This window comes from Acartia tonsa, chromosome 5, assembly GCF_053477335.1.
Source record: "Acartia tonsa isolate MP-2025a chromosome 5, ASM5347733v1, whole genome shotgun sequence".
Taxonomy (NCBI): domain Eukaryota; kingdom Metazoa; phylum Arthropoda; class Copepoda; order Calanoida; family Acartiidae; genus Acartia; species Acartia tonsa.
In genome coordinates, this window is record NC_137264.1 from 40,754,352 (window position 1) to 40,781,019 (window position 26,668).

The 26,668-nt window shown below is 30.7% G+C and overlaps 1 protein-coding gene across 1 annotated transcript in view; it reads left to right on the forward strand.

Annotated features, from left to right (window-relative positions):
- The window catches only part of LOC145319512 (alpha-N-acetylgalactosaminidase-like), a 77,249-nt gene that overhangs the window by 39,319 nt on the left and 11,262 nt on the right, over window positions 1-26,668 (forward strand). Inside the window, exons 8-16 of the mRNA XM_080161685.1 lie at window positions 5,014-5,060; window positions 5,770-5,886; window positions 9,809-9,871; window positions 10,169-10,228; window positions 11,382-11,493; window positions 11,913-12,025; window positions 17,366-17,422; window positions 20,058-20,183; window positions 21,789-21,921. Of these exons, the coding sequence (XP_080017811.1) occupies window positions 5,014-5,060; window positions 5,770-5,886; window positions 9,809-9,871; window positions 10,169-10,228; window positions 11,382-11,493; window positions 11,913-12,025; window positions 17,366-17,422; window positions 20,058-20,183; window positions 21,789-21,921 (828 nt within the window). The remainder of the gene's footprint in view (window positions 1-5,013; window positions 5,061-5,769; window positions 5,887-9,808; window positions 9,872-10,168; window positions 10,229-11,381; window positions 11,494-11,912; window positions 12,026-17,365; window positions 17,423-20,057; window positions 20,184-21,788; window positions 21,922-26,668) is intronic.

A 26,668-nucleotide genomic window follows, 5' to 3' on the forward strand; every position in this document is an offset into this window, starting at 1 on the left:
CACTAAAATAAAGTTTTGACATCTGAGGGCCTAACCGTGAGATATTATAGTTGGTATAATGTAGAAGATAATAATAGTTCGTAAATTTTAATATAGATATAAGAAAGGTTTAAATTAGGGTTGGGCCGGATACTTTTTTGGCCTGATACCGGATACCGGATATCCGGCTGATTTCAAATGCCGGATATCCGGTAACCGGCCGGATATCCGGCCAACGCCGGATATACGGCAAATATCCGGTTATCCGGCCAAATTACCGGATATCCGGCCGGATAACCGGCCAAATTACCAGATATTAAAGTAGAAAAAAAAATTTCTTCAGAAATCTTATATAAATTTACATAAAGTTAAACTTATTCAGAAAAAATGTTCTTCTAGCTTCAATAATAAGAAAATTATAGCCATTTAAGATTTTAAAAAGCAGAGATTTTCGGTGTAAAGTATAAAAAATTATAGAGCCGGATATCCGGCCGGATAGTTTCAATATCCGGTATCCGGCCGGATATTGAAAATGGCCGGATATCCGGCCACACCGGATATCCGGCCCAACCCTAGTTTAAATATTGCATAGATATGCAGAACATATATTAACAGAAAGGAAAATAGAAATTTAACTCAGTTCAAAATTGTTTGCAAATCTTTATTTTCTACATATAAAGCTATTATGTAAAATTTATACAGTTTAATAACATAAATATTCTTTCTTTTTACAATTACGTAGTTTTCTTTATTTGAGTTAAATAAAAACAAGGATGTAAACACCCACATAAGCGAAGACTCTATCATATAAAATTGTAATATGATTAGAAAAAGAAATTAACGAATGTTACTAGTTATTTTGTAGCTGTGCCGACTAACTTATCAAATGAATTACAAAATTTACATTACATAATACATAATCTCTTTTTTCTGTATTTTTCTCATTTTATAAATGTGAAGATATAAAGAGGATTACATCCAATCTGAAATATATCCTTACAGGTATTTTGCATTTTATATACAAATTTTTTATGGGTCGTCAACTGCCTAATGTGTATGTGTGTTTGTAGAGAAGGATTTTACTAAACGGTGAACATATACTGTTCTCATTTATATTGTAGCTTCTCATAGGTCTTTTTAAAATTAAAATTTAAAATGAAAGGAGAGGGAGATGAGAGTCGACTTTCTCTTCCCACCTCTAGTGCATAAGGTGGATTTTAGGGGCGTAGTCACTAGTTAATCAATTAAACAACAGTTTACCTTGGCGGTAATTCAAAAATATGTATACCTACGGCTTTTGTTAATCAAAGTCAATCCCATATTGACAAATACTAATTGTCCAAGTGAAGTAGCTTAAGACTGCAGTTATTTTAGCGACCAACTAAGATTTAAGAGCGGTTGGTTGCGGCTAAAAAAAGAAACGCAGGAGTCCCAAACGTCGGAGTGGACAAACGCAGGAGTGGAAACTTAACCTAACCTAACCTATTTTAAACTATCTTATAGGTTTTAAATACCTAACTTCTGCGGGGGGCTTATTTGTATATTCATATCTTAACCTAACCTAACCTGCATAGAAATACTTAATTAAAATAATATTTTAACACTCCTGCGTTTGTCCACTCCGACCTTTGGGACTCTTGCGTTTGTTCTGGAACCTGGAAAAAAAACTTTTTTAGATAAAACTAAATTTTAAGGTTTTTGTGAAACATAAAAAGAATGAAATCTTTTTTATATTAAAGATTATTTGTCAGTTTGCACGCTTTTTATAGAGTCCCACCTTTAGTCAATAAAAATGTATACTAGCCTGTCATTAGCAATTTAGTCTGTGTATTAGCCTATCATTGGTCATTTGTATTGTATGATGTAATTTATATAGGCACTATAAAGAGTTTCGTCACTTTGTTAAATTTGAAGTTAATTTTCAACATCATAATCAAATGATAATCAAAAGCAAGAACTTCAGGGGGGGAGGAAAAAGGATCCTTCCCCTTAAAACCATTATGCCAACCACTTCAACCAAAAAAAAAACAACGTCTTTGACAATAGAGTACAATTTAAAGCCCATTTCAGACGTAGATACAGAACATAATATTATGTGTTTTAGAAAAACGTCGCTACACAATATATTTATATAATATTATTTTTTTCTGTATAACTATGAATACAATGTTTATTTATGATATTAAACTTTATCTTTTCATAATCCTTCCACAAACTTTCATACAATTTATTTTATAATAGAAAACTAGATTATTCCTATTTATAGATTAGTGGCACTTTGACCCCCCCCCCATATTTTCCAATATAAGAAAGAGGGTCATTTTTTTCGCCTGATTCCTTGAAGGTGGGTGTTTGGTTGCAGTCCATGATTAAGAACAGTTTGACTTAATAAGAGCATTTGACTACGACTCAATACCCAACTTTACGGAATTAGGCGAAAAAATTACCCTTTTTATTCCAGACTATGAAGCAAGTTTTGCTTTTTTGCCTAAATGTAAAATAGATTTAACAACTTTGTTTTTGGTTCACTAATAGTAATAGGGAATTTGCTGAAAAGCAAATATGAATATCTTAAAAAGAAATAAAAAAATCTTAATACACCTTCTTTATAAATATAGAAAAACAAATATGAATTAGAATATATATGGTGTATTTCTTTAAACGAAAGTTTGATAACAACTTATCTTTATTCCAAAGTTATTCTTGAACATTCACATTTAAGAGGAGTAAAGTTCGTTTTTTCGATTTAGTTTTTCCTTAAATACATTTCATTTAATTATTTTTTGTAAGGACAGTAAGAATTTCAATAAGACCTGAAGGGTTATTTCCCTTCCTGAAGATAGTGACACCCCCCCTTAAACTAACAATAATTTGGGTGTTTGTAGGGTAAGGTTAAGATTTAGGGGTTGTAGAGGTGGGTGGTTTAGCTTTAAGGGAGTGTGAAACTGGAAGCTTTACAAAATGTCCCAAAAAATCAGCCATATGACGTCATAAAAATGTTGGATGAGAGAAGAAGTATCACATGGGCTGATTTTTGACACCCTATGTAAAAGTTCATAAAACTGACAAAAAGAGAGTAGTTTTAATTTTGTCCAGGGGGTGTTAGCCATAGGGCTTATGACATACTTCCAGTGTGGTGTAAAAATAGACAATATTTATATTTTACAGGGGAGCTTAGTATTGGTAAGATAATTGGTAAAGCTTTTTGAAATAGATTAAAAAATTGACACCATTTTTTTTATTTATTTGGGAATTATCATTCCCAACAAACCCTTAAATAGTGGATGTAAATATTCATTTATTTCCCGGAGGTCGTCATTTTTAGAAGATTTTGAATTTTTTTGGAAGATTTTTGAATTTTTATGAACCTAGTAATAGTGTCTGACTGTTTATGACGTAAGAAAAAAAAATTAGCCAATGAGAGGCCATTATTGACTAATGGTAAACTTTATAGTGGCCTCTCATTGGCTAATTTTTTTTCTTACGTCATAATCAGTCCGACACTATTACTAGGTTCATTTTTATTAATTATTAAAAGAAACTTGATATCAGGGATATAAATGATCATAGCCGGGAAATAAATGAAAATTAAAAACCAAAATTGAACCACATTTTAGCATAAAAAATGAGTTTTTTGTTTAAATGAGAATGATATTCCTGTCCAGTTTTTTGTTTAGAAATGAATACCCCATGCACAATAAAATGATTCTAACAGGTCGTAATGAACGATCTGAGCTATACAACGTAAGGACCAACTCTAGTTTAAAATAACATTACTTTAAAAAAAACACAGTACACCTTTTCTGTCTGATTTGTCTATATTTGTATGCAAAATATAAATTACATTTCAGAATAAATTTGCATATTCATTGGTTTAGAAAATGTCAAATTTAAATGTATATGTATAAGAAATATTATTTTAGAGAAATTTCTATAATTTTGTGAATAATTTAAAGTTAGAAGAATATGAATATACTTTAATAGTATGTATACTTTAATCAACAGCACGTAAATTCTTTTTCTTTTTAAGCAGTTTTTGGAAAATTATACAATGTGTTATTAATAATTTATCTAAATGCTTGACCGATAGCTCATAATTTATTTCTCATTTTGGCCAATAAATGTTATATCAAACTGTTTTGATTATACAAGACTATCTTTATTTCATTACCATTTTTATATTATTAACTTAAAAACCCTCAAAAAACAATTTGATATGATTGGGAACTCGATTTTAGGGAAAAACTCGATTAGAAAAATGTACAACTCTTTTTCTTTACAATCCAATTAAAACCTATTTACTTTGCTCATGACAAATTTAAATTTGAAGTGAAGGAAATTTAAGAATTGCAGCAACTCTGCAAGTCAGTACGTTCGTCTGTGAATAAATTATACTTAGACAGTATTTACACACTTGGAGTAACTAATTTTCTAGTTAAACTTTATCTTATTACAAGCGACTTCGCCCATAAAGGCTTATTTGTGCAATTTTTCGGGACATATAAAAAGCTTCCTTGTATGGTAGAGTTATATCAGTTAGCAATATTCACTTAGAATTACTGCATTAGAGCAGCTTATACCAATAACGAAATTAATTTGGAAAAAATTACGAAACTATATTTTCAGCTCTCATATGGGGACAACACTTTAAGATTTATTTCGCCTATTGTTTATACCTTATTCCTGTCATTAAAGTCTAATATTTTTATTTAAAAATCTTTGGTTGTTGCTGTGAAACATGTATATGATATTGTCCTTGTTTAATTAAATCTGCAGCTAGTTGAACATCAAAGATAAATGAATGAAAACAGAAAATATATAAATTGGATCCCTAACACATAGTACATTAATATCATATATTTCTTAAAACATCCATATACTTGTTTTCATATTTTTAAAAAGATAGGTAAATTGTACAGTTCTTTAATTTATTTTAGCTTCCATACTAATAAAAGTATTAAAGAATTTGAAGTATAATTGATCTGTTTATTTTGGACAGTTTTAATACTGATTTTAAATTTAATTTTCTTTTAGGAAATTACACATGTGCTGGCTACCCTGGCATTCTTGGTCATTTGAAGGTATTATTTTTTTATCCAACTGTCTGTATTAAATAGGTTTCTTAATTGCTACAAAGTATAAAGTTTTTGTTCACTGTAAAAATTACAATTTTAGTAGCAAAACTCTGTCTTTCCGTCAGCCCGTTCTTAAATCTATAAAGAGAAATGATTTTCCAAGCTGCTTTTTTAAGATAGAATTTTTTGTGAAGATTCCCTGTATCAATGAGCCTTCAATATATTATTTACTGTGTCTGTCGGCAATACATCAAGAGACGTAAATACTTATAATTTCACGAAGGTTTTTTGTAATTTTTCATGACTTTATGCGTAATCTAAGTTTTTCTGTTTTTTTTTTATATTTACTAAACATCTTCTTTATAATTCACTTTGTCCGTTTGTCCACAGTCCATCGATGGTTTTTTTTGATTCGCCGCTTATGGATATTGTAATAAAAGTAAGGTTTTATAAAAGGATTAATTTGCCCTTTTATTAATGATTATTTGCATAAGATATGTAATTTCTGCCTTTTTGACTTTAATAGAGTGTTTGATGTTATAATTAAGGACTAATACAGTGCAATGAAAGATAAGTTTAATATTTTATACAAATGGTTATTGGACAAATAAACGACTATTAAAAATTGCTGACAATAAATCTAAATATAAATATGCAGATTGAACTTTTTGTTAAATATGTAATTTAAAAATTGAAAGCTGAATTTAAATTCTAGGAAGATGCTGAAACATTTGAAAGATGGGGAGTTGATTATGTCAAGTTGGACGGATGCTACAGCCACCCCAATGACATGGACAGCGGTTATCCAGAGTTTGGATACTGGCTTAATAAGGTAAAAAAATGATTTTATATCTTTCTAGCGGATATCCAGAGTTTAGGTACTGGCTCAATAAGGTAAATATCTGTATATCTTTCTAGCAGATATCCATAGTTTAGATTAATCAATAAAATTGTTAATTTAAAAAAAGCCTGACAGATGGACATAGTCATGTTAAAGATTGTGTATGACTATACACGGATGAATATTTTTGTATTAAGTTTTGATTTATTGCATCTGTACCAAATCCTTAGAGGCAATTTATACATAAGGAAAAACAAAAATAATAAAAGCGAAGCTCTGAAATGGTAGGATAATTCCTTTTTTATATTATTAAAATTATTGGTACTCATTAACTAGGGAAAATCCGTCGGTCTGTTAGTTGATATGTAACAATGTATTGGAATTTGCAACAATGCATGATTTTAATTATTCTATTTACCGTTTTTAAAATTCTACTATATTTCCAAATTCTACTACCTTCTTATTATTTTCAAATGATACTTTACTTTTTCAAAAAAAAATAGGCTCTTTCCGCTGTAATAATGGGCATAATTGTTCTTGTTTTGTAAAACATTATGATTCATATGATTGATAATCTTATTAGAATAATCATAATCTTTCCAATAATACGATTAAAAGTAACCAAGTTTCTCATATGTCAAAAGTAGTATAAATCTAAACCATCTGCTTCTAGTGGCTGCGACCCTTAAGGCCCAGATAGGGGTTTGCCGTTGACGTCTTTTGCCCTTTAAATATACCAATGTATCACCCTTTTTATAGCTTAAATTAATTATTTAATACAAAGCAGGTTCCTACTTGCGGTCTCAGAGAAATTATCAAACACAAAATAGCTACTTTAGTTGGTTATAAAAAGAATAATTTTGAACACAGTCAAACGCTTTTTTAAGGTCTAAATTATCCATAGTTGATATTATTCACATAATGTCACAATTTAAAAATTCTTCATTGATATTTTTACGTTAGTGACTCATAAAGTTCATTTTAGCTTAGGTTTTCCATAATAATAATCAAATGTAACTACTATACTGTTTTTTTCGAACATTACCAATATGGATCATGGAAAGAAAACGAAATAGCAGGTTTCGTCGTATTTTCACAGTAGCTTTTCTCCTTTTTCTAGCCCCTGTGGGTGGCTCTAAACCTGCGGGCAATCATTAACATTTACATAGGCTACCCTAAAATAACTTATACAAAGCTACTGTGAAAATACGACGTAACCCGCTACTTCGTTTTCTTTCCATGATCCGCAATTTATTTCACTAGTGGCTTCGCCCCTAGCCTCTAGGGGCTTCGCCCCATGAGGTAATGGAAAGTCAACCCTCCAGAATAATTTTATAGTTATATTTTCAAAAAAGTTATCCTTTGCCGAATTACTCTTTGGTAAAATTAAACCCAGGTTGTGCGCCGTATGCACAAAAATTTCAATTAATAAAAATTAAACCCAGGTTGTTTACCGTATATCTCGTACGGGGTGAGCATAAGCGAGTACCCTGTATGCGGCGCAAGCTCTGATAGTCCCACTGATTGGACCACAAATACACAAAAATTGAAAACTCTCCTCTGTAAATTTTATTTAATACCTATAATTGCAACAACTTTTTAAAGATGTCAATTTTTAAAAGTTACAAAAAGCCCCAAAAAAATTTTTGGTGAAATTTTTTTTTGGGGGGAGGGGGGGGGGGGTTCATGGGGGCTTCGCCCCATGGTGCAGTGGGGTTTCCCCAACCCAATTACTGGTTTTTGTTTACAAAAAATAAAAAAAAATAAAAAGTTTGGAAATAGGGATTTTTTTATTTTTAGGGGGGTTGGGGTGTCCCACTCTCCCACCCCCAGGAAAATAGCTTAAAACCATCACAGGACCAGTAGGTATAATCCCTGAAGAGTAGAGCCCAATCGGTTCAGCGGTTACTGAGATCTTAAGCTTAAGACAGACAGACAAACGGACAGACGGTCAGACGGACAGACACCAAGCTACTTTGTATTATAGATTGATATTTTCATTGTTTTTCTTATTAAATTACTCTTTTCCAATGCTACACTGAAAATGTTTACAATTTTTAGTATCCTTGGACTGACGTTGAATTTAGTGACAAATTTTTGGTTTTGACATATTTAATATCATGATACAAGCAGTGGGTACATTTTATACAAAAAATTTATTAATCAGCAAATGATATTCTGTTTGTTTATAGTATTGAAGCTGCTCTTAATGTAAATCGTATTTTTTTCATCTTATAAGTATTTTCAATGTAATCTTATCCCAGTCATATTATACTAATCTTCTCTGAACTTTTTAAAAGAGAAGCTTTAGCATAATTAGGTTAGGTCTGTCCGTCAGACCATATGTTGGCAACAGATAACTCTTATCATTAATTTTGTCATTGATTCAAGTTTGATAATTCTGTATTAGTTAAGTTAAATTTAGAAAGCATAGCAACTCTATATTATAATTAAGGCATATTAATAATTAAGTCTCAATATGTAAGTATGTCAGTTAGCCCGTCCCGGATTTGAAAAATTTTGTTAAAATTTTTGCCCCCAGCCAAAATATGGTTGATTTATGAAAACAAATGACCAACGCAAAATATTTCTTCTGTAATGCAAAAATTGCGACGGTACAAGCACTTTGAAATTTTGAGGCCTTATGGAGGTCAAAAATGCATTGCATCAGAACTATGGCTTCATGGTGCTCCTAGGAAAGGCCTTGAGTAGTAGAATCAGGAAGTTTTTGTCCATTTCAAAATATCTCGTTCCTAGCTTTAGAAATGACGAAAAAACACCATTTTTTAGAGTTTATTGAGAATTGTCCAATTTGTAGAAGTTTTTTGATGTTTTTTTTTGTGATTTTCTTAGGCTAGAAACGAGATATTTTAAAACGGACAAAAGTTCCTGATTCTACTCCTTAAGGTCTTTCCTGGTAGCACCATGAAGCCATAGTTTTGATGCAATGAATTTTTGACCTCCATAAGGGGAGGGCCTCAAAATTTCAAAGTGCTTGTACCGTCGCAATTTTTGCATAACAGAAAAAATATTTTGCATTTGTCATTGTTTTTGCATAAATCAACCATATTTTGGTGGGGGACCGAAATTTTAACACAATTGTTCAAATCCGGGACAGGCTACTGTAGAGTTGAACCTCGTATGCAATTTTGACAATTTTGACTTTGGAAGATTACTTGCTACACCTTCATATATTATAATCGGGGATGCCCCCATTTTTTTTGGTTAATTTTAGGTTTATATTGTCACACTAGAATTGAAATTTTGTAAAAATCTTTAAAATTGGTATGAAACAAAAGCCTTAAAAAAGCACTAAAAACAGTTTTTTTGCTCATTTGAAAAACTTTGCATTGCTTGTACCGTCGCAGTTTTTGCATTACAGAAGAAATATTTTGCATGGATAATTTTTTTTTTGCATAGATCAACCATATTTTGGCGGGGGAAAAAATTTTAACTAAATTTTTCAAATGCGGGACAGGCTTATGTCAGTTTATAGCATACGGTGTAAAGGTCATTGTAAAAATTTACACAGAATTTTGTTTAAACTTCTATATATTTTTTAATATTAAATTATATTTGCCAATCTTTGTTGAGCTTATCTTATATGGAGTTGTCATCCTTATTTAATATTGCTGTAGCTTAATCCATACATATACAAATATTAATAATATTAAAATCAAAGGTTTGTTTATTTTTAAACTTACAGAACATTTTTTTGTCCGTGTTACAGCTTATACGTTAGGTAGATACAATATTTCGATTTTCAGATGAATGTTCATATTTGTGTATTAAAATAATTTCTATGTACAAGTTCTTGTGTAAAACATTGATAAACTTTAATTTGGGAAAAAATATTTACTTGAAATGTTCCTTACTGTCTTGTTGTATGAATAACTTTTTAATTTATTTTCAGACTGGTCGCCCTATGATCTATGCTTGTTCTTGGCCTGTGTACCAAACCTATAGCGGCATGAAGGTAATACTTTTCAGCATTACAGACAACCAACTATAGGGTCAACCAACCTTTGATTGGAAGTTTAGAGATAATATATTTTTCTGTTGGGCCCGTTTATGTGCCAAGGCAATACTTTACACCATATCCTTTGATACAAAACTTAATCCTTCAATAAAAATAACAGAATGTTTATCTGTTATCTTCTCAGAAAAATCGAGCCTTGATCCCTTCACCCCCCACAAAATAAATATAACACAAATTCTAATTCGTATATGATTTTTTTTATTCTATTACTTATTGTTTTTTATTATATTTTAGCCAAATTACACGAGTATTATCAACACATGTAACCTGTGGAGAAATTTCGACGATATCCAGGTAGAATACAGTGCTTCTTGTTGTTGCTTAATTTAACCTACTTATCATTGTCAGAAATTTAGTTTGGGGAGTATTGGACAAGACAAAAATATTGATCAAATTTCAATGGATTATGCCCAAAACATGTTTTTCCAAAGCACATCATTTTAGAAAAAGGACCAACACCAAATTTAGAGGTCATTATTCTGACAAAATAACTTCAAATGCAGCTAGTTCCCAACCGACTAGTTTTACAGTCAGTGTAAGTATATTATTATAACAAGAAAGAAGCAAAAGGTTTAAACTAAATTATAATAACAAATTACAGAAAAAGCACAGCATACAAAACGGAGTATTTTTTAGGCTGTACTATTCCTGTGAATTTTCTAATAGATCTTTCGATTCTAGCAGAGACTGTGTTGGAAGGCTTTTTTTGTAACTAGCTTCATTTAAAGTCATTTAGTCAGAATAATAACCTTAAATATGTTCTATTAACTTTTTAGACTACTTTGGAGGTAACTAAGATATTATCATAGCCAACTATCTATATATCTATCTAGGACTCATGGAGTAGTGTAGAAAGAACTATAGATTACTATGGAGATAACCAGGATATTATCATAGCCAACTATCTATATATCTGTCTATCTAGGACTCATGGAGTAGTGTAGAAAGAACTATAGACTACTATGGAGATAACCAAGATATTATCATAGCTAACTATCTATATACCTGTCTATCTAGGACTCATGGAGTAGTGTAGAAAGAACTATAGACTACTATGGAGATAACCAAGATATTATCATAGCTAACTATCTATCTATCTATCTATCTAGGACTCGTGGAGTAGTGTAGAAAGAACTATAGATTACTATGGAGATAACTAAGATATTATATTATCTACATATATACCTGTCTATCTAGGACTCATGGAGTAGTGTAGAAAGAACTATAGATTACTATGGAGATAACCAAGATATTATCATAGCCAACTATCTATATACCTGTCTATCTAGGACTTATGGAGTAGTGTAGAAAGAACTATAGATTACTATGGAGATAACTAAGATATTATCATAGCCAACTATCTATCTATCTATCTAGGACTCATGGAGTAGTGTAGAAAGAACTATGGAGATAACCAAGATATTATCATAGCTAACTATCTATCTAGGACTCATGGAGTAGTGTAGAAAGAACTATAGATTACTATGGAGATAATCAAGATATTATCATAGCCAACGCTGGTCCCGGACATTGGAACGACCCAGACATGTTAATTATTGGTAAATATTTCAAATTTATTTATGTTATGTTATGTATATCCAGTTCTTTGCTACACTTTTAACCATATCAGCAACTAAGCCTAAACGACCGTTGGTAGCGCATGTAACATTTATGCCTTAATAAGTTAGGGCTTCTGAAATTCTTACTGTTGGAAGGTTGGGGGGGGGGGGGGGGAGCTCATGCAATGTATAATACTCAAGGACGTCCAAGCTTTTTTTGCGGGAAGTGGGGGGGGGGGGGTGAAAATCCTAAAGTATAGCGCAAGTAGGTTTGAGAATTAGGGGGGGGGGGAATTATTACCCCTAAGCATTACTAAAATAACACCAATACCAATTTTGTTAACCCCCTTTAAATGAATTATCTGCGGAAAGCTGTGTCTGATACGATGTGATATATAAAGAACTTTTTAAATTCCTAGGTAATTTTGGATTGTCGTACGAGCAAAGTAAAACCCAGATGGCTATGTGGGCCATCTTTGCAGCCCCCCTTCTCATGTCGGTGGACTTACGTACCATCAAGCCGGATTATAAGGTAGCTTTGATTTTGAAATACCATTAAAAAAATAATGTAGAATTCATTCATTTTACCGCCAACCCCAATTTTCAATGTAGGGGAGTTTACCTTGCCCGAAAACTTTTTAAAAATTCAAGGAAAGTGGAAAGTTTAAGTTAAATTGGGATTTGGGATTGCCATAAAGAACATAAAACTTTGAAAAACGTACTGAAAATCATAAAAAAAGTGGACGTACAAAACAGACAAATAAAAAATTTGAATTTAGAACTTTATCATAAAAACCTTCATTTTTGTAAATCAAAACAATTAAATGATTTTCAAGTCAAGAAATTAAGATAGCTAAGTCGATCATACACTTTCATTTCTTTACCCTTTTGAAATTTAAAAAATGCTACTGCACATGTAAATAAATCTTTCCTGAAAAAGGCTTAGAATTCAAGCACACAGACATCCACATACTAATAATTTTGCTGTTGTTTCTCGTGGTAATCTTTTAAATTGAGGATGAAAAAGTTTAATGTCTGAGTAAAAACATAAAACTGGGATAGTTATGTGAATTTTTATTCTTTGTCTCAAATAAATCAGGGATCTAAAGGGATAAGACAATGTCCAATAAATTGATAAACATCCCCAATGATGATACAAAAAAATACCCGTTCTGTAGATAACAATTAGTGGTTAAAACGTCTGGACACTCAACTTAATGAACTAACAAATCAAAATTCAATGAAAGTCCCCAAAGTTTTTAAGCCAACTAATAAGAAAACGTTATTATAAAACTTTGGGGGTCATTGTAATAAAAAAAGCCCATAGTCCCCGCTCTCTCTCTGCAAATAAATATATGGATATTGTGGATATATTGTACATCATTTATTACTAAAACCAATGGTTTTTATGTAAAAAAAAATAAAATTGACAATAATTTTAAATTTTGAACAACTTGCTTTTATGAAGTCTTTTATAAAACCTCTCTATATATGATTTATTTAATGCTGAATTTCTGTGACCTTAGCAAAGCAATTGATAAAAATGGCCATTAATTAACTCCCTTCAGGAGTGGTTTTATAAAATTTTTATAAAAGCAAACTTGTTCAAAATTTTAAATAATTAATTTTTGCTTTTCTTGTCATTATTATGCGGTAACTCCTAGGGGATGAAAATTGAACTTGAAATTTTAAAATTTAACTTTCTCAAAAAGACCCCGCTAAAATATTTTGGTTTTACCTGGAATCATCATGGTTTTATGTATAACTTCTCACCATACATAGGTCCCAGAGCTCGGCACTTACTTTTGTCTTGATTCAATTGTAGCCTGGCGTGTTGTTAATATTACGTGTTAAAAAAGGAGTTTAGATATATTCATTACCAATTTTCTAAATATTCTGTGTATATCACCGAATAATGGAATAAACTAAACAAGCTTTACATACACTTAAACAGATCTAAATACACAGTGAGGGATTCTAAGTAAAACGCGTTGTGTGTAAAATAAATAATATTTAATAACGCATTTTCATGGTATTTATTAAGATGTATTTTTTTCCTCTGAATAAGTATACATATTTTCCCTGATTCATATAAGATAGGGCTGTATTATATTATGTTATTGTTATTTGGGGTCAAAATGGGAGAGTTTCTAGTGTACTTAGTAAAATCATTTGGGTACAGGGATTGGTAAAATAAAGATAAAACTTAATCATAATTTAGCTTTGCCATTTTCCTTAGGTTCTTTAAGAGGGTACAGTTGAGGGGTAACATCCTTATTTAATTTTTATGTGGTTATTGACGTTCCTTAGCCTAAAACCATGACAAGACTTCTAAGTTTGAAAAAATATGAAAACTACTCCTGGGCTTTAAATGTGTAGCAGTTGCCGTAGCCGTGGCCAGAGTTACAGCCACTAACCTAATACTGATCTTTTAATCAAATTGGCTACGCGTGGCCACGGCTATATTCGATCTCTTAATCACAACCACTTTTTTGAATTTCAAGTAAAAATATGATGAAAAAAAACAATAATACGTAAAAAATTAAACATAAATCCATGTTTTATTTGCAAGTGGCGACGGCTACGACTACAGCCACGACTATGGCCACGGCTACGGCTACGGCAACGGCTACACATTTAAAGATCCAGCTCTGGAGATATGTGTAGCTTTCCTGTAACAAGCATTTGATCGTTTAGGTGATTACCGAGATCTTAACAAAACTAACTACTTTTTATTATAGGACATGGAAATGTAAAAAAGAATTATAGAAGGATATTATTTCAAAATTAAAATATTTAACTTAATACTTTTAATTTATCTACAATTTTACACGTAATACAGATGAATTATATTTTTAACTTTTGATCCATTGATTGTTGCGTTTTAGTTAAAAGATTGCATGATGGTCTTCTTGGTAAAATATCAGTTAAATTTCAATAAAATTAAATCAAGTATATGACAATGACACTCCCAGTGTATTTCTAAGAAAGGGAAGCTTCTATCAGCATGGTTTTTATGATTGTTTTAGAACATCAATATATTTTATGCAATCAATTAAAATATCATTATCTTATTACATGTTGTGCTTAAAAGTATTTATGTTCTAAAATTTACCAACTAAGATATGCTTCTTTAATAGTAAAATATTAGTAAAACTTTTAGAGGCTTTATTTTAGTAGTTATTTGTCATCATACTTTTGTATACATTTTCAGTCTAGTAAATGTCTGTCATTAATGTAAATCAAAATTTAATTTGTGAAAAATAATTTCTGTTTTAATTTTGAATAATCTATTATTAAGATTTTATCATTCATAGATTACCCCCTTATTTGGTAATTTCCTAGGACATATTATTACAATTTAACATAAATTTGATCCAGGTTAGTACAGTTCTGTCATACCACTGTAACTTATTGTTACAGAAACCATCGTTTACACTTTAGCCTCATGCAATTACATGTCTTTTAAACAAAGAAATTAAATCAAATATTGTTGACACAATCAAACCAAATTTTCTGGGACAAAAAGCTTTTTAGCAGTGGGGTTGTTACTCAAAAAGTGATCCATAAATTTAATTTGTTAATTTATATAAGCACTTTAACAAAAAATACCAAAAACCATAGACAGTGGGGTTATATAGGTCTGGGAAATTTACATTTCTTGAGAATTTTTTTATATACATTTGACGGGCATTGAACTTAAAATGAAGCAATACAATTATATAGTATGTAAGATTTTTTCTATAACTATATCAATTGTCTGTTTGAGGCCTAGATATTCACCCTACTCAAACTGTTTTTGTCACAGCTTTGACAAGTTAGAATATTTTCTGTTATAAATTTGTCTAGGAATGTAGAAAATTTATGTTGAGGCATGGCATGGGGGGGGGGGGTGGTATCACTTTTTGCTTTAGAAATACATAGAGTACAGTGTTAAAAATAGTTCCAACTTTACAACAAATATTACTCATTTAACAAGTAACAAGGACCCTAACATCTTTTAAAGCGAAGCTCAGATTTTAGAAAATGGCTTAAATATAAGAAATGATAATATTTTGATTAATTACCTAGAATAATGCGTCTATTAAAAATTTAAAAATCAATATAATGGAAATTAGGTTATTAAATGCCTAAATAATCAATTTACAATCATTACAACTAAATGCAAATGTAAAAGTAAGTTTAAAATAAAAAAAAAGATCGGGTTAGCATGCCATAAGTTTTTTATATGAGTAATTTTTTAACCCCATGCTATCCGATTATATAAAGTAGTAAGGGTTTTTGTTAGAAGCTCAAGATTTCAACATCTACCGAACCGATTTGGTTCTCTATTTTAGGTAGGCTTCATATTGGTCCTGTGATGGTTTTAGACTATTTTATTTTCATATTTAAGTCTTGGGCTGGTTTTAAACTATTTTTCTAGCCCCTCTCTGTCTTTCAGAGTCCCTATGCTAGGGGCGGAGCCGCTAGTTTATTATATAAAGAAGTAAGTTTTTTTTGTCTGTAGCTTAAGATTTCAATAACTACTGAACCGATTGAGTTATTCATTTAATGGTAGTATCTTATAGGTCTATGGATGGTTTTAGACTATTTAATTTTTATATCTAAGTTTGGTTATAGCTATTTTCCTATTTTCCTAGCCGCAATTGTATTAAATTGCGAAACTTCTAAATTTAATAAATTCAGAAATTCAAAACAAGTACGTCAATTACTACAGTAATATGATTACTGAATGTACAATATACTTTTTTTTGAGCTAGATATGTTTAATTAGAATATTAAACACGTGAGAAATACTTAATACATATTTACTCTCTGTTTCAAAAAAAAAACTTTTAGGGTCAGTCGTTAATAAAAAGCTATCGTTTTTAAAATTTGCTTAATGATATATGAAACATTTATGTTTAATTAGAATATTAAACACGTGAGAAATACTTAATACATATTTACTCTCTGTTTCAAAAAAAAAACTTTTAGGGTCAGTCGTTAATAAAAAGCTATCGTTTTTAAAATTTGCTTAATGATATATGAAACATTTATGTATAATTACAAAAGCTTAGGAACTTTGTATATTATTCTAGTGGCTCCTTCTCTTGAGAGGGTGATTGTGCCCCGAAAAATAGTTATAAACCACCCAAGTACCTTTGAAAAGCTTCACTTTAAAAGAGAACCCTATCGGTCCAGCGGTTGGCAAGATCCTTTGGTACAGTCAGACTCATAGTCATCATCTTTATTTAATTAAAATATTTAAGTGCAGACAATAAAAACAATCAAAGCAACTATTTTTGATTTGGTCTGTCTGCAGGTAAATTAATATGAATCGAATAGATTGCAAAAGTATACATTATTGTATCTTTGACTGTAATAAAACATTTGACAGCAGAATTCAATTTACTTTATTGATTTTCATAAATTGTACATTATAATAGTTATTTCTTTCATCGTATTATAAACCACTTTCCGCGGATATAGAATGTACAGTTATTAGATTAAAACCAGTTTTTTTAGCCCCGAGGTGCCGAAGGCACGGGCTAAAAAAATGGGTTTAATCTTATGATTGTACATTTCTATATTCGTAGAAAGCGGTTTATAATACGATGCTAGACATAGTTTTTTTTCGTATTGATGAGAACCGGTTCCTGTCCACCGTATTCGAATGAATACGAGAAATGTACTTAACCTTGAAAGGGAAAATATAAATAAGTATTAGAATTTATGAGAATTTCAGTAATGAAAAAAGGATAACTATAATCACATATAATAATGATCCTATGTCACAACAAAATAAATTTTTGTACATTTTTGCTGCAGTGATTGTTGTTTAGGTTAAATAAGTTAATCTTTATACTCGTACTAATTCATTTAATTTTAGGCAATTTTGAAGAACAAGAAGATAATTGCTGTCAACCAGGATCCTCTGGGAATACAGGTAATAAAAATATGAATTTATAAAATAATGCAATGATGTTTAGTTTAAGTTCAAAATATTTAGAGATGAGACAATGGAATATAAAGTGAAGTACAGCCTAAATGATAATAAACAAAGTTACTCCTTCTGCAGATTTTAACTGTAGGTTGAAAATTCTAAGCAGTACTAGTTTTGAAGCAACAAATTAAAGTCAATAATGTACCAAAGGTTTTGAATCAACGAATAAGATATCGTGGCTATACATTTTTGGAAACTATCGAAATTCACAGCCGTATCTAAAATTTCAGTAGCTTAACCTTTCCTTCCTTTTAATTTTAACCAAAGTTAAATTTTGTGATTAAAACTATACTCTCGTAAAATGTAAAAGATTTGGTACTTTTACTCAAATATATTACTTGACCACCCTTAGAGTAAGTTTGTTAAGAGTGGTGGCTACTAATTTATATAAGTTGGAAAGAATTTTAATGTTAGAGGTAGATTTTAAATCTGCATCAAATTTTAAGGATTTTTTTTTATAAAACTCGTTTTTGTATTTTTCTTTATCTAAAAGCGCAAATACAATTTAAGTTAATTAATTTTGACATCTGTGATTGATGGATTGAAAACTATCTGCGCTCTGATTGGAGAAGCTTAAGTGTCGTACATCATTCAACCAATTAGAGCGCAGGTAGTTTTCAATCCACCTATCATGGATGTCAAAATTATTTAACTTAAATTGTATTTGCGCGTTAAAATAAAGAATTATACAAAAACGAATTTTATAAAAAATCCTTAAAATTTGATACAGATTTCAAATCTACCTCTAACATTAAAATTCTTTATAAATCTTATATATCTTAGTGGCTACCCCTCCCTCTTCCCTTGAATACCCACGTGTCTCTACCTAACTAATTTTTGATTAATTAAAAAAATGTATTGTTCTAAAATTATATCTCTAAAATTCACATATCTAAAAGAAATAATTGGATAGTTTTATATTTATTCTCCATCAACTTCTCTAATAAATACGAATTTTACTTTTTGTTGTCAAACACATTTTTAAATTTATTTGAAACAAAGAAACAATAAAAAATTGTAAACAGATAATTGGTAAATTATTTCCTTTCGATTAATCCAAATATATAATCAATTTTATTTAAAAGATAATACAGGGAATGAAAAAAGAATAAAATATGGATAAATTAGTATTTAAAAATGATTTAACTTCTCAACATCAAAAAAAGTTCAAATGATATTTTATAGGTAGCAGGGTTAAGGAATTTACAATAGTGGGTGTGATTATCCCAAAATTTTAGAAATATGTTAGATTTTACTTTCCCCCCCTTTAAATATTACTCCCCATGTTTTTGGACTAAAAGCTTGATTGTTCTTGAATCTTTTATTATTAATCAATGAACAAGTTTTCCTTTGAAACAAAAACCTTAAATTTATTAAATAGCTCTTCTCTTATTTTTTTCTCAATTCTAGGAATTGTTTTTATTAATGTCTCTATTATGACGTTGTGTAAAGCTGAACAAAAGACGTCAACTCTCCAATAACAAGCGGATATATTATTCTTACTAAATAAACAAATCTGTGTTCATCTTCAAATTAGCTAAATCAATTTTATACTCAATTTACATCCGACAATTGTAAGATTATACAAAGTGATGTCAGTCAATATTTACTTCAGGCAAACAGGGATTGGTAATGCTAGATGAATTGGCGCTTTCACACAAAGTACCTTATTGAGCATTGATACCCCCCTTCCTTTATTTCTTTATTTTAAAATAATTTGTTATTAAAGGGGGTGGGTAGTTTTTCAGTTGTCTCTTTATTAGTATAGGAAAGTTATAAATATGCTTTGGATGTTTAGACCCTCCAAAGGGTTTTTTCTTAAAACCTCCCCCCCCCCTCATTTAATCAATTAAATTTAAAAATAAGGTGGAGTTGGGTATCAATGCGTTTTTTTACTTATACAGATCTTTTGATTCAATATTGCTCTAAATCGAGAATCATTAATATTAGTTTAAAAACTGGTTAAAATCTGTTTTATCAGCTATCTACATACTAAAGTAACAGAATGTCTATTGTCTACACCGAAATACTTCTGAGCTTGATCTTTAAATTGTTTAGTGGTGCGCTAAATCGTGGCGATCCCGTTCGGCGCACCTAGATATTATTAGATTTCAATTTTTAAATCAAAATGGAATGGGCGAACCAGCGCGCCCAGTGGCGCGGTACTGGTGCGGCAATGGCGCTCAACGAGTGTCATTGCCGCGCAAAACCGGGGTGAACTGGATCGCCCCGATTTAGCGCACCACTAAACGATTTAAAGATTCAGCTCTGCTGAACCAATATGATTTTCCTATACAATGTAGCTTCTCATAGTTTCTTAGTAGGCAAAGTATTATTTTGGGTTTGGTACCACCAACTTCCCTAAAGAATTCTCCCCTAGAACACTCAAGTGCCCTAGAGGCCTCTATGGGCATACCAGCTAGTATAGAATAATCTTAGTTTATTATTTATCTTTCTCTATTTTTACATTAGCCAATATCAAGTATTGTATTTTTCTTGCAAAAAGATATTCATGACATATATCTATATTTATATTTCTATCTATCTATTCATCTATCAAAGTTTTATAATTTTTTAGGGTCGAAGAATCTACAAGCAGAAAGGTATCGAGATTTGGGCCCGGCCTATTCTACCTGTCTACCGTTCTAAATATTCATATGGCATTGTGTTCCTGAATAGGAGGACAGATGGTACACCTAGTGAGGTAATTATCTATCTATCTATTTATACTTTCTATTTATCCATCTATGTTAAGATCAGCTGATTCTTATTTCTTGCCTAGCGGCCATTTGAATATTTTGATATTTTTTTGATTATTTCTCTTGGGAGGGTGGTGGTACCCTAACTCAAAATAGTTACACACCTTCCCAAAGCTACCCTTTACAGGGGTTATAGAGAACCTTAAGTAAATCCTTTATATCCTTTATGTATGGGTACATTTCTATTGTTCTTAATATTGCATTGCACTATTATAGCAGAATCGGTTCAGTGGTTAATAGATCTTATAGTACAGACATGCATATATACACTCAACTTACCTATTTTATATTAGTAAATATATTAACATAACTTGTAATTAGATAATTCAAAGTTTGTTACGAATCCTTCATATAATTTAGACGTTTATGAAAAGTTAGAAGGTATTATGATTGATTGAAAACATTGTACTTTCTAGAGATCTATAGGGATAAGACAATGGCCGATAAATTGATGCACATTTCCAATGAGTATATATAAAATTACACCTTTTGTAGATTAAAAATAGTTGTTGAAATGTTTGAACACTCAATTTAATCAACTAATCAAATTTCATTAAAAGTTCCTTAAGTTGATAAACTAGGTAACAAATAAGAAAACGTTATTAAAAACTTTGGGGACTAGTGTAATAAAAAGCCCATTGTCCCCTTCCTTCCCTACGTCATTGTTTTCCTCTTACTATTGGGGAGGGGTATTTATCATATAAGAAAAATCATTTTCTCCTTGTCAAATATAGTTATATTGTTTTTTGTTAAACTACAACAACATGAATGAAAATTTCACTAAAATATTCACGCAACCTCCTTAAAATTTTACTATAAGAAGCTCTTTGCTTGGATACCCAATGATCAAGTACAAATAGTTTTTCTAGAGGATCCAAATCCCTAACTCTGATTACTGATATGTTAAAACTTTGTTTGTATTATGCAATTAGTGTCATTATTCATTTACATTATTTTATTTCTTATCAATACAATTCTATTTATCCTCATATAAACAGAGAAAAAAACTAACATTTTAATTTATCTCTTGAACCTACCCCACCCCCCTCCCCACTCTATTATCTCAGCTTCATATTAGAGCTAATGGTCTAAACATTTTTGTGCATGTCACCTGTTCGATATTAATTTCCGAATATATTTCAGTCAGTCGTATTTTGCTTCCTTCACCCTTTAATTTAACAACCTTTGTTTTTAGGTCTGTTTATACTTAACTATACTTAATATTTTTAAACAGCTGTATTTTTTTATTTTTAAAGATAAACAAACAATTTTTGTCAGAAAATGTATAGATTTATGTAAATTTATATTAGAAATCTCAAAAATACAAATTTCGTTGGCGGCAGCTGTAGCTCCCTATCTTTCACACAAGGAAAGAAAGAAAAGAGGGGGTGGAGTCGTTTACCTCCCCCCCCCCTTCTTCCGACCGTTGAATATAGGTATTGATAACTCAGAAAGAAATATGAAATGTATCTATCTATCATCTATCTATCTATATATGTTAGTTTCAATCTAAATATGTAGATTGAAGCATGTACATTTTATCTCTCTAGGTATCAGTAACCCTAAAGGAGTTGGGACTGGATAACCCTGCGGGCTACCATATTGAAGATCTGTATGATGAGCATGTGTATGGAGTAGTTACCCCCGACAGAAGATTTAAAGTTGATGTCAATCCATCTGGAAGTAAGTAATTTTAGCATTAAATTTTTAAAAACTTTAGCTACGTTTATTTTTTTTAAATAAAAAAAGTAATAGTTGTGAAAGCATGGCCCGGCATCTGCGCCTCAGCCGCATGTAAGCTTCGGGAAAACCCACCTTTTACAATATTAAATATCAGCTGGAAGTCGAAACCCTACCCAAAATGGCAATACCTCGTTTATAAAAAAGAAAACCAAACGGATATAAAAAAAATTTGTGCCTCAATTGCAACTGACGTTCGTTTGCCTAGCCTTGTCTGGTAGTATATTAATATTTCCGTTTTCTAATCAGCTTACTTGGAGGAAAAATTGCAGAAAACCCAAATGTTAAAATGAAATTATTTGGTTACTCTATAAATAGTTAATAACCACTGTAGGTTTTAAAGTTTAGATTGTTTTTTTGTGTGCAAGAAATTTATCTAAATAAGTAGCTTAAAGTGATTTTCTTTTTTCAAAATTTAAACATCAAACAAAAAATTCTTGCAACTTTTCAGATAAATCATTTGATTTTATAGAAAATATTTAAAATTTTCTGGGTAATATTTTACCGGGAGTTGACATTCAGATGAATTTTTACATTTTCTCAAATAAAATCAGAGGGTCTAGCCAATGAAAATCGTATTGATATAGTAAGGCCTCCTACAACTTATGAATTAAATAATGTAAAAACGCGGAAAGTATTTCTTATTCATAATTTATCATTTACGAGAGCTAGACTACAAAAAACAAACACATATCTTGATTTAAAAATATATCCTCTCTATTTTTTAAAGGCTAATCTATTTTAGTATTTTGGTAAGATAAAATGCTTTGTTTAAGTCAAAATATTTTTGCTCTTTACCTGGATGACCCTGCCAGGTTTGCTTGCATCCTGTGGCCGCCAGGATGGAGATAATAAAAAAATTCCAACTCTCAGTTATGTGTCATACCTATACTTAAAAAGCCACGCAGTTTGGGCTCTTTATCTTTTACACACAGAAAATGAGATAGAAAAAAAACGGAGGGGGGGAGGGCGTTCAACGCCCCCTCCCCGACCGTTAAGGGTTAAAGGGGTGGAAGGGGTTAGAAATAGCTTAAATACATCCTCAATCTCTAATTTAAAAATAGAGGTAGCTCAAAAACTTTGAGGTGAGGGCCTATATGAAGCTTTTCCAAAAATAAGAACTAAAGTATGAATCTTTTTTTTTCATATAAAACTGTTCTATAAAAAATTTGATTTACATTTAAGACGCCAAGTAATATTCGTTTTAAATCTAAGTAACTGGATAATGCCTGTATGTAAGACCTCTAAATTTCTGGAAAAAAAATTACGCGGAGAAGACCATATAACCTTTTTATATTTAATACAAATGTGTTAAATAAAAATTGTGTATTATGAAGATTTCATAGACCTAACTTTTGAATAAAGGTTATATAAAATCAATCTTATAGTTAGACTGAAAATTGTATAAAAACAAGAATAATAATATACATGACAGTGAAGCTTTAAATTATAATAAAAGACGTGCAGGAGGGGTGTTTTATGGAAAAAAAGAAAAAAATATTATATAAGGACGACGCAGTTTACTTAAATTAATGACGGGTAAATAGCTGTTTGAATTAAAGTTAGATTTATTATTCTGGGGTGCACATACATAGCAAAAAAAACCAACAAAATAATAAATGAATTAAATGAATATTATATACATTTATATATACAGTCAAATTTTATTGATATATTTAATTTATAAAAAAATTTTCTTCCCAAATGGCAGTTTCCTAAAAACTAGGAAGTATGCAGTAATGTGTATTCACACATTGTTTTCATACAGGCCATATAAATAAGACAAAAAAATAGAAAAAAAGATAATAAGCAATAAATAAAATCATATTGGAGAGAAAGGATGATAATAGGAAGGATTGATTAGGGCATACAAGTCTCACACCATTATTGCAATAATAGAAATTTTAAAAAAAATTTCAACAAATAGATTTTGATTAATTTATCAGATTTCAAACAATATTGCAAAAAAAATATAAATTTATCTACATTCTTGACATAATGGGTTGTTACACACTAGAGTTAAGCTTGATAACAAAGATTCTTTTAGATTTTTAATAAATTTTTTTCTTGATTGATTGTGGGTTAATAAATCATTATTACAATGGTTATTCCATAATTCTTGGAAATGATACTTAGGAAATCTTTCAATAGATTTAAACTTCGGTTTTCTAACATCAAACATATTAGAGTTTCTAAGATTTCCGGTATGTAATTGATTACGGCGAAGCCATGTACCTTGAAAGGAACTTGGTAGCTTACTGTTTATAAAATCATACATAAATAATAATTTCAAATAATTAGCTGATTCATGTAAAGGAAGGACATTAATTTTTTTAAATAAAGGCATTGTGTGTGAGATGTGTTTCTTACTAAAAACAATTCTTATTGCCTTTTTTTGCAATTTAATTAATGGTTCCATAGTAGATATAAGACCACAACTCCAGGCAGGTAAACAGTAAAGTTAATGACTAGAAATGAATGAAAAAGCATTTTTTTGCTATCTAAATTCAGTATATGTTTAGCTCTATTTATAAGAAATAAGGAACTAGAAATCTTTTTACGTAAATGTTCTACATGATATTTAAAATTTAAAGAAGGATCTATAAATACACCTAGGAATTTAATTGCAGGAATATTGCTACTTGAATTGACATAATTTAAGATTTTTATTTTCTCAGGATCAAACTCATTTTCATTGTTAAAGTTTAGCTTAATATTAAGAGCATTCCAATCAATAGTATTTTCATTTTTATTAAATATCATGATTTTAGTTAATGCGAGGGAAGATTAAATTCTGACAATAAATTTAACTTTTTACATTTATCTGTTGTAAAAGGTTTTAAGATTTAACTTTTTTTCTGGCGAAGATCAAACTGCATAACTTTTGTGTCACTTTTGATTCCTGTGACGTCATATAATGATGAAGATGAGAGGAGAAGTGGGAAAAAAGAGATGGAGATTATGACGTCAAAAGTGGTGCAAAAGTTATGCAGTTTGATCTTCGTCTTTTTTCTTTATAATTTAAGGATAATTAGATAAAAATATTAAATCAACTTTTAAATTCATCCTTGATTAATATAAAATGTTATTGCTACCAGGGATCTAAGGGATAAGCCAGTGACCGATAAATTGATGTACTGTACATTCCCAATGATGATGCACAAAATTGCCTCTTCTGTAGTTCAAAATTAGTGGTTGAAACGTTTGAACACTTAATGAATCAATCAATAAAAATTCACTAAAGTCCCCAAATTTGTTAATGCAACGAATAAGAAAACGTTATTATAGGACTTTTGGGACTACAGCCCTTTGTCCCCTCTCTCTCTGTATTGCTGCGCTTATTGTCGATATATTTTTTACTTGTTATTGAAAATATTTTGTAGATTTAACTAAAATTTTCCATTTGTTTAGTATTAATTTAAATGACAAAAATATTATTTTTTTTAAAATTTTTTTTTAAATCTTCATGAATAATTTTTGTTTTTCTGGTGTGAATAAAAGATACATGTCTTTTCATAAAAACTGGTATGAACAAATTGAAATTCAGGTGAAATGAATTGGAGTCTTGGTGGCCATATTGGAATAGTTATTTCTTTCATCGTATTATAAACCGCTTTCCGCGGATATAGAATGTACAGTTATAAGATTAAAACTGGTTTTAATCTTATGATTGTACATTTCTATATTCGTAGAAAGCTGGATATAATACGATGCTAGACATAGTTTTTTCGTATGGATGAGAACCGGTTCCTATCCACCGGATTCGAATGAATACGAGAAAAGATATTACCACCTATCTAGCAGGTAGATGGTAATATCTTTTCCAACTACACATTTGTTAGACAAGACAGAGGTTAGACAAGACAGAGGTGTAAATAAAGGTTTCTTAGTCCACAAGGACGTAAGCTTCACACTGTTAAAAACACCTCCCACTCTTGAACGAGACACTAACCATCAGTATTCCTGGCGAACAATCTCCACTCAACATCAGAAATGTATATCTACCACCAGTGAGCAGCTGTAATACACCAAACTATGTGCCACCCCTAAACGAATTAACTACTGGACTTGGTGACAACTACTATGTATTAGGGGATGTGAATGCACACCATACACTCTGGCACTCTGGTGCCACCAACGACGCTAGGGGTGAAGCCTTAGCAGACGTCATATCTAATCAAGACTGCGCCATCATAAACCTTGATCAGCCAACCAGAGTAGCCAACAATTCAGCTACTGCTCCAGATGTAAGCATTGCCTCAATCAGCCTGCTACCAACAACGAACTGGAAGGTCGAGAATAAACTTAATTCTGACCATTTACCCATCACTATCAGTGTTTCAGCCACACTGAAAAAGTTCAACTCTAAACCGCAAACTTTCATCAACTTCTCTAAAGCGGATTGGCCAAAGTTCCAAAAGGAATTTTCAAAAGCCAAGAAAGTTGACAACATCCATGAAGCTGAAAAATTTTTTTGTACCACCCTACAAAAAGCTTCAAAACGATTTATACCTGCGGGACGGATCACTACCATCTACAATGCCCTCCCAACAGAAGCAGCTAAACTTATCGACGAACGTGATGAGGTGAAGAAAAACAACCCTGCGGATGCCAGACTTCCTGACCTAAACAATAACATCAACAACTTAATAAACCAACATAAGAAGAAGAAATGGCAGGAACATCTAGG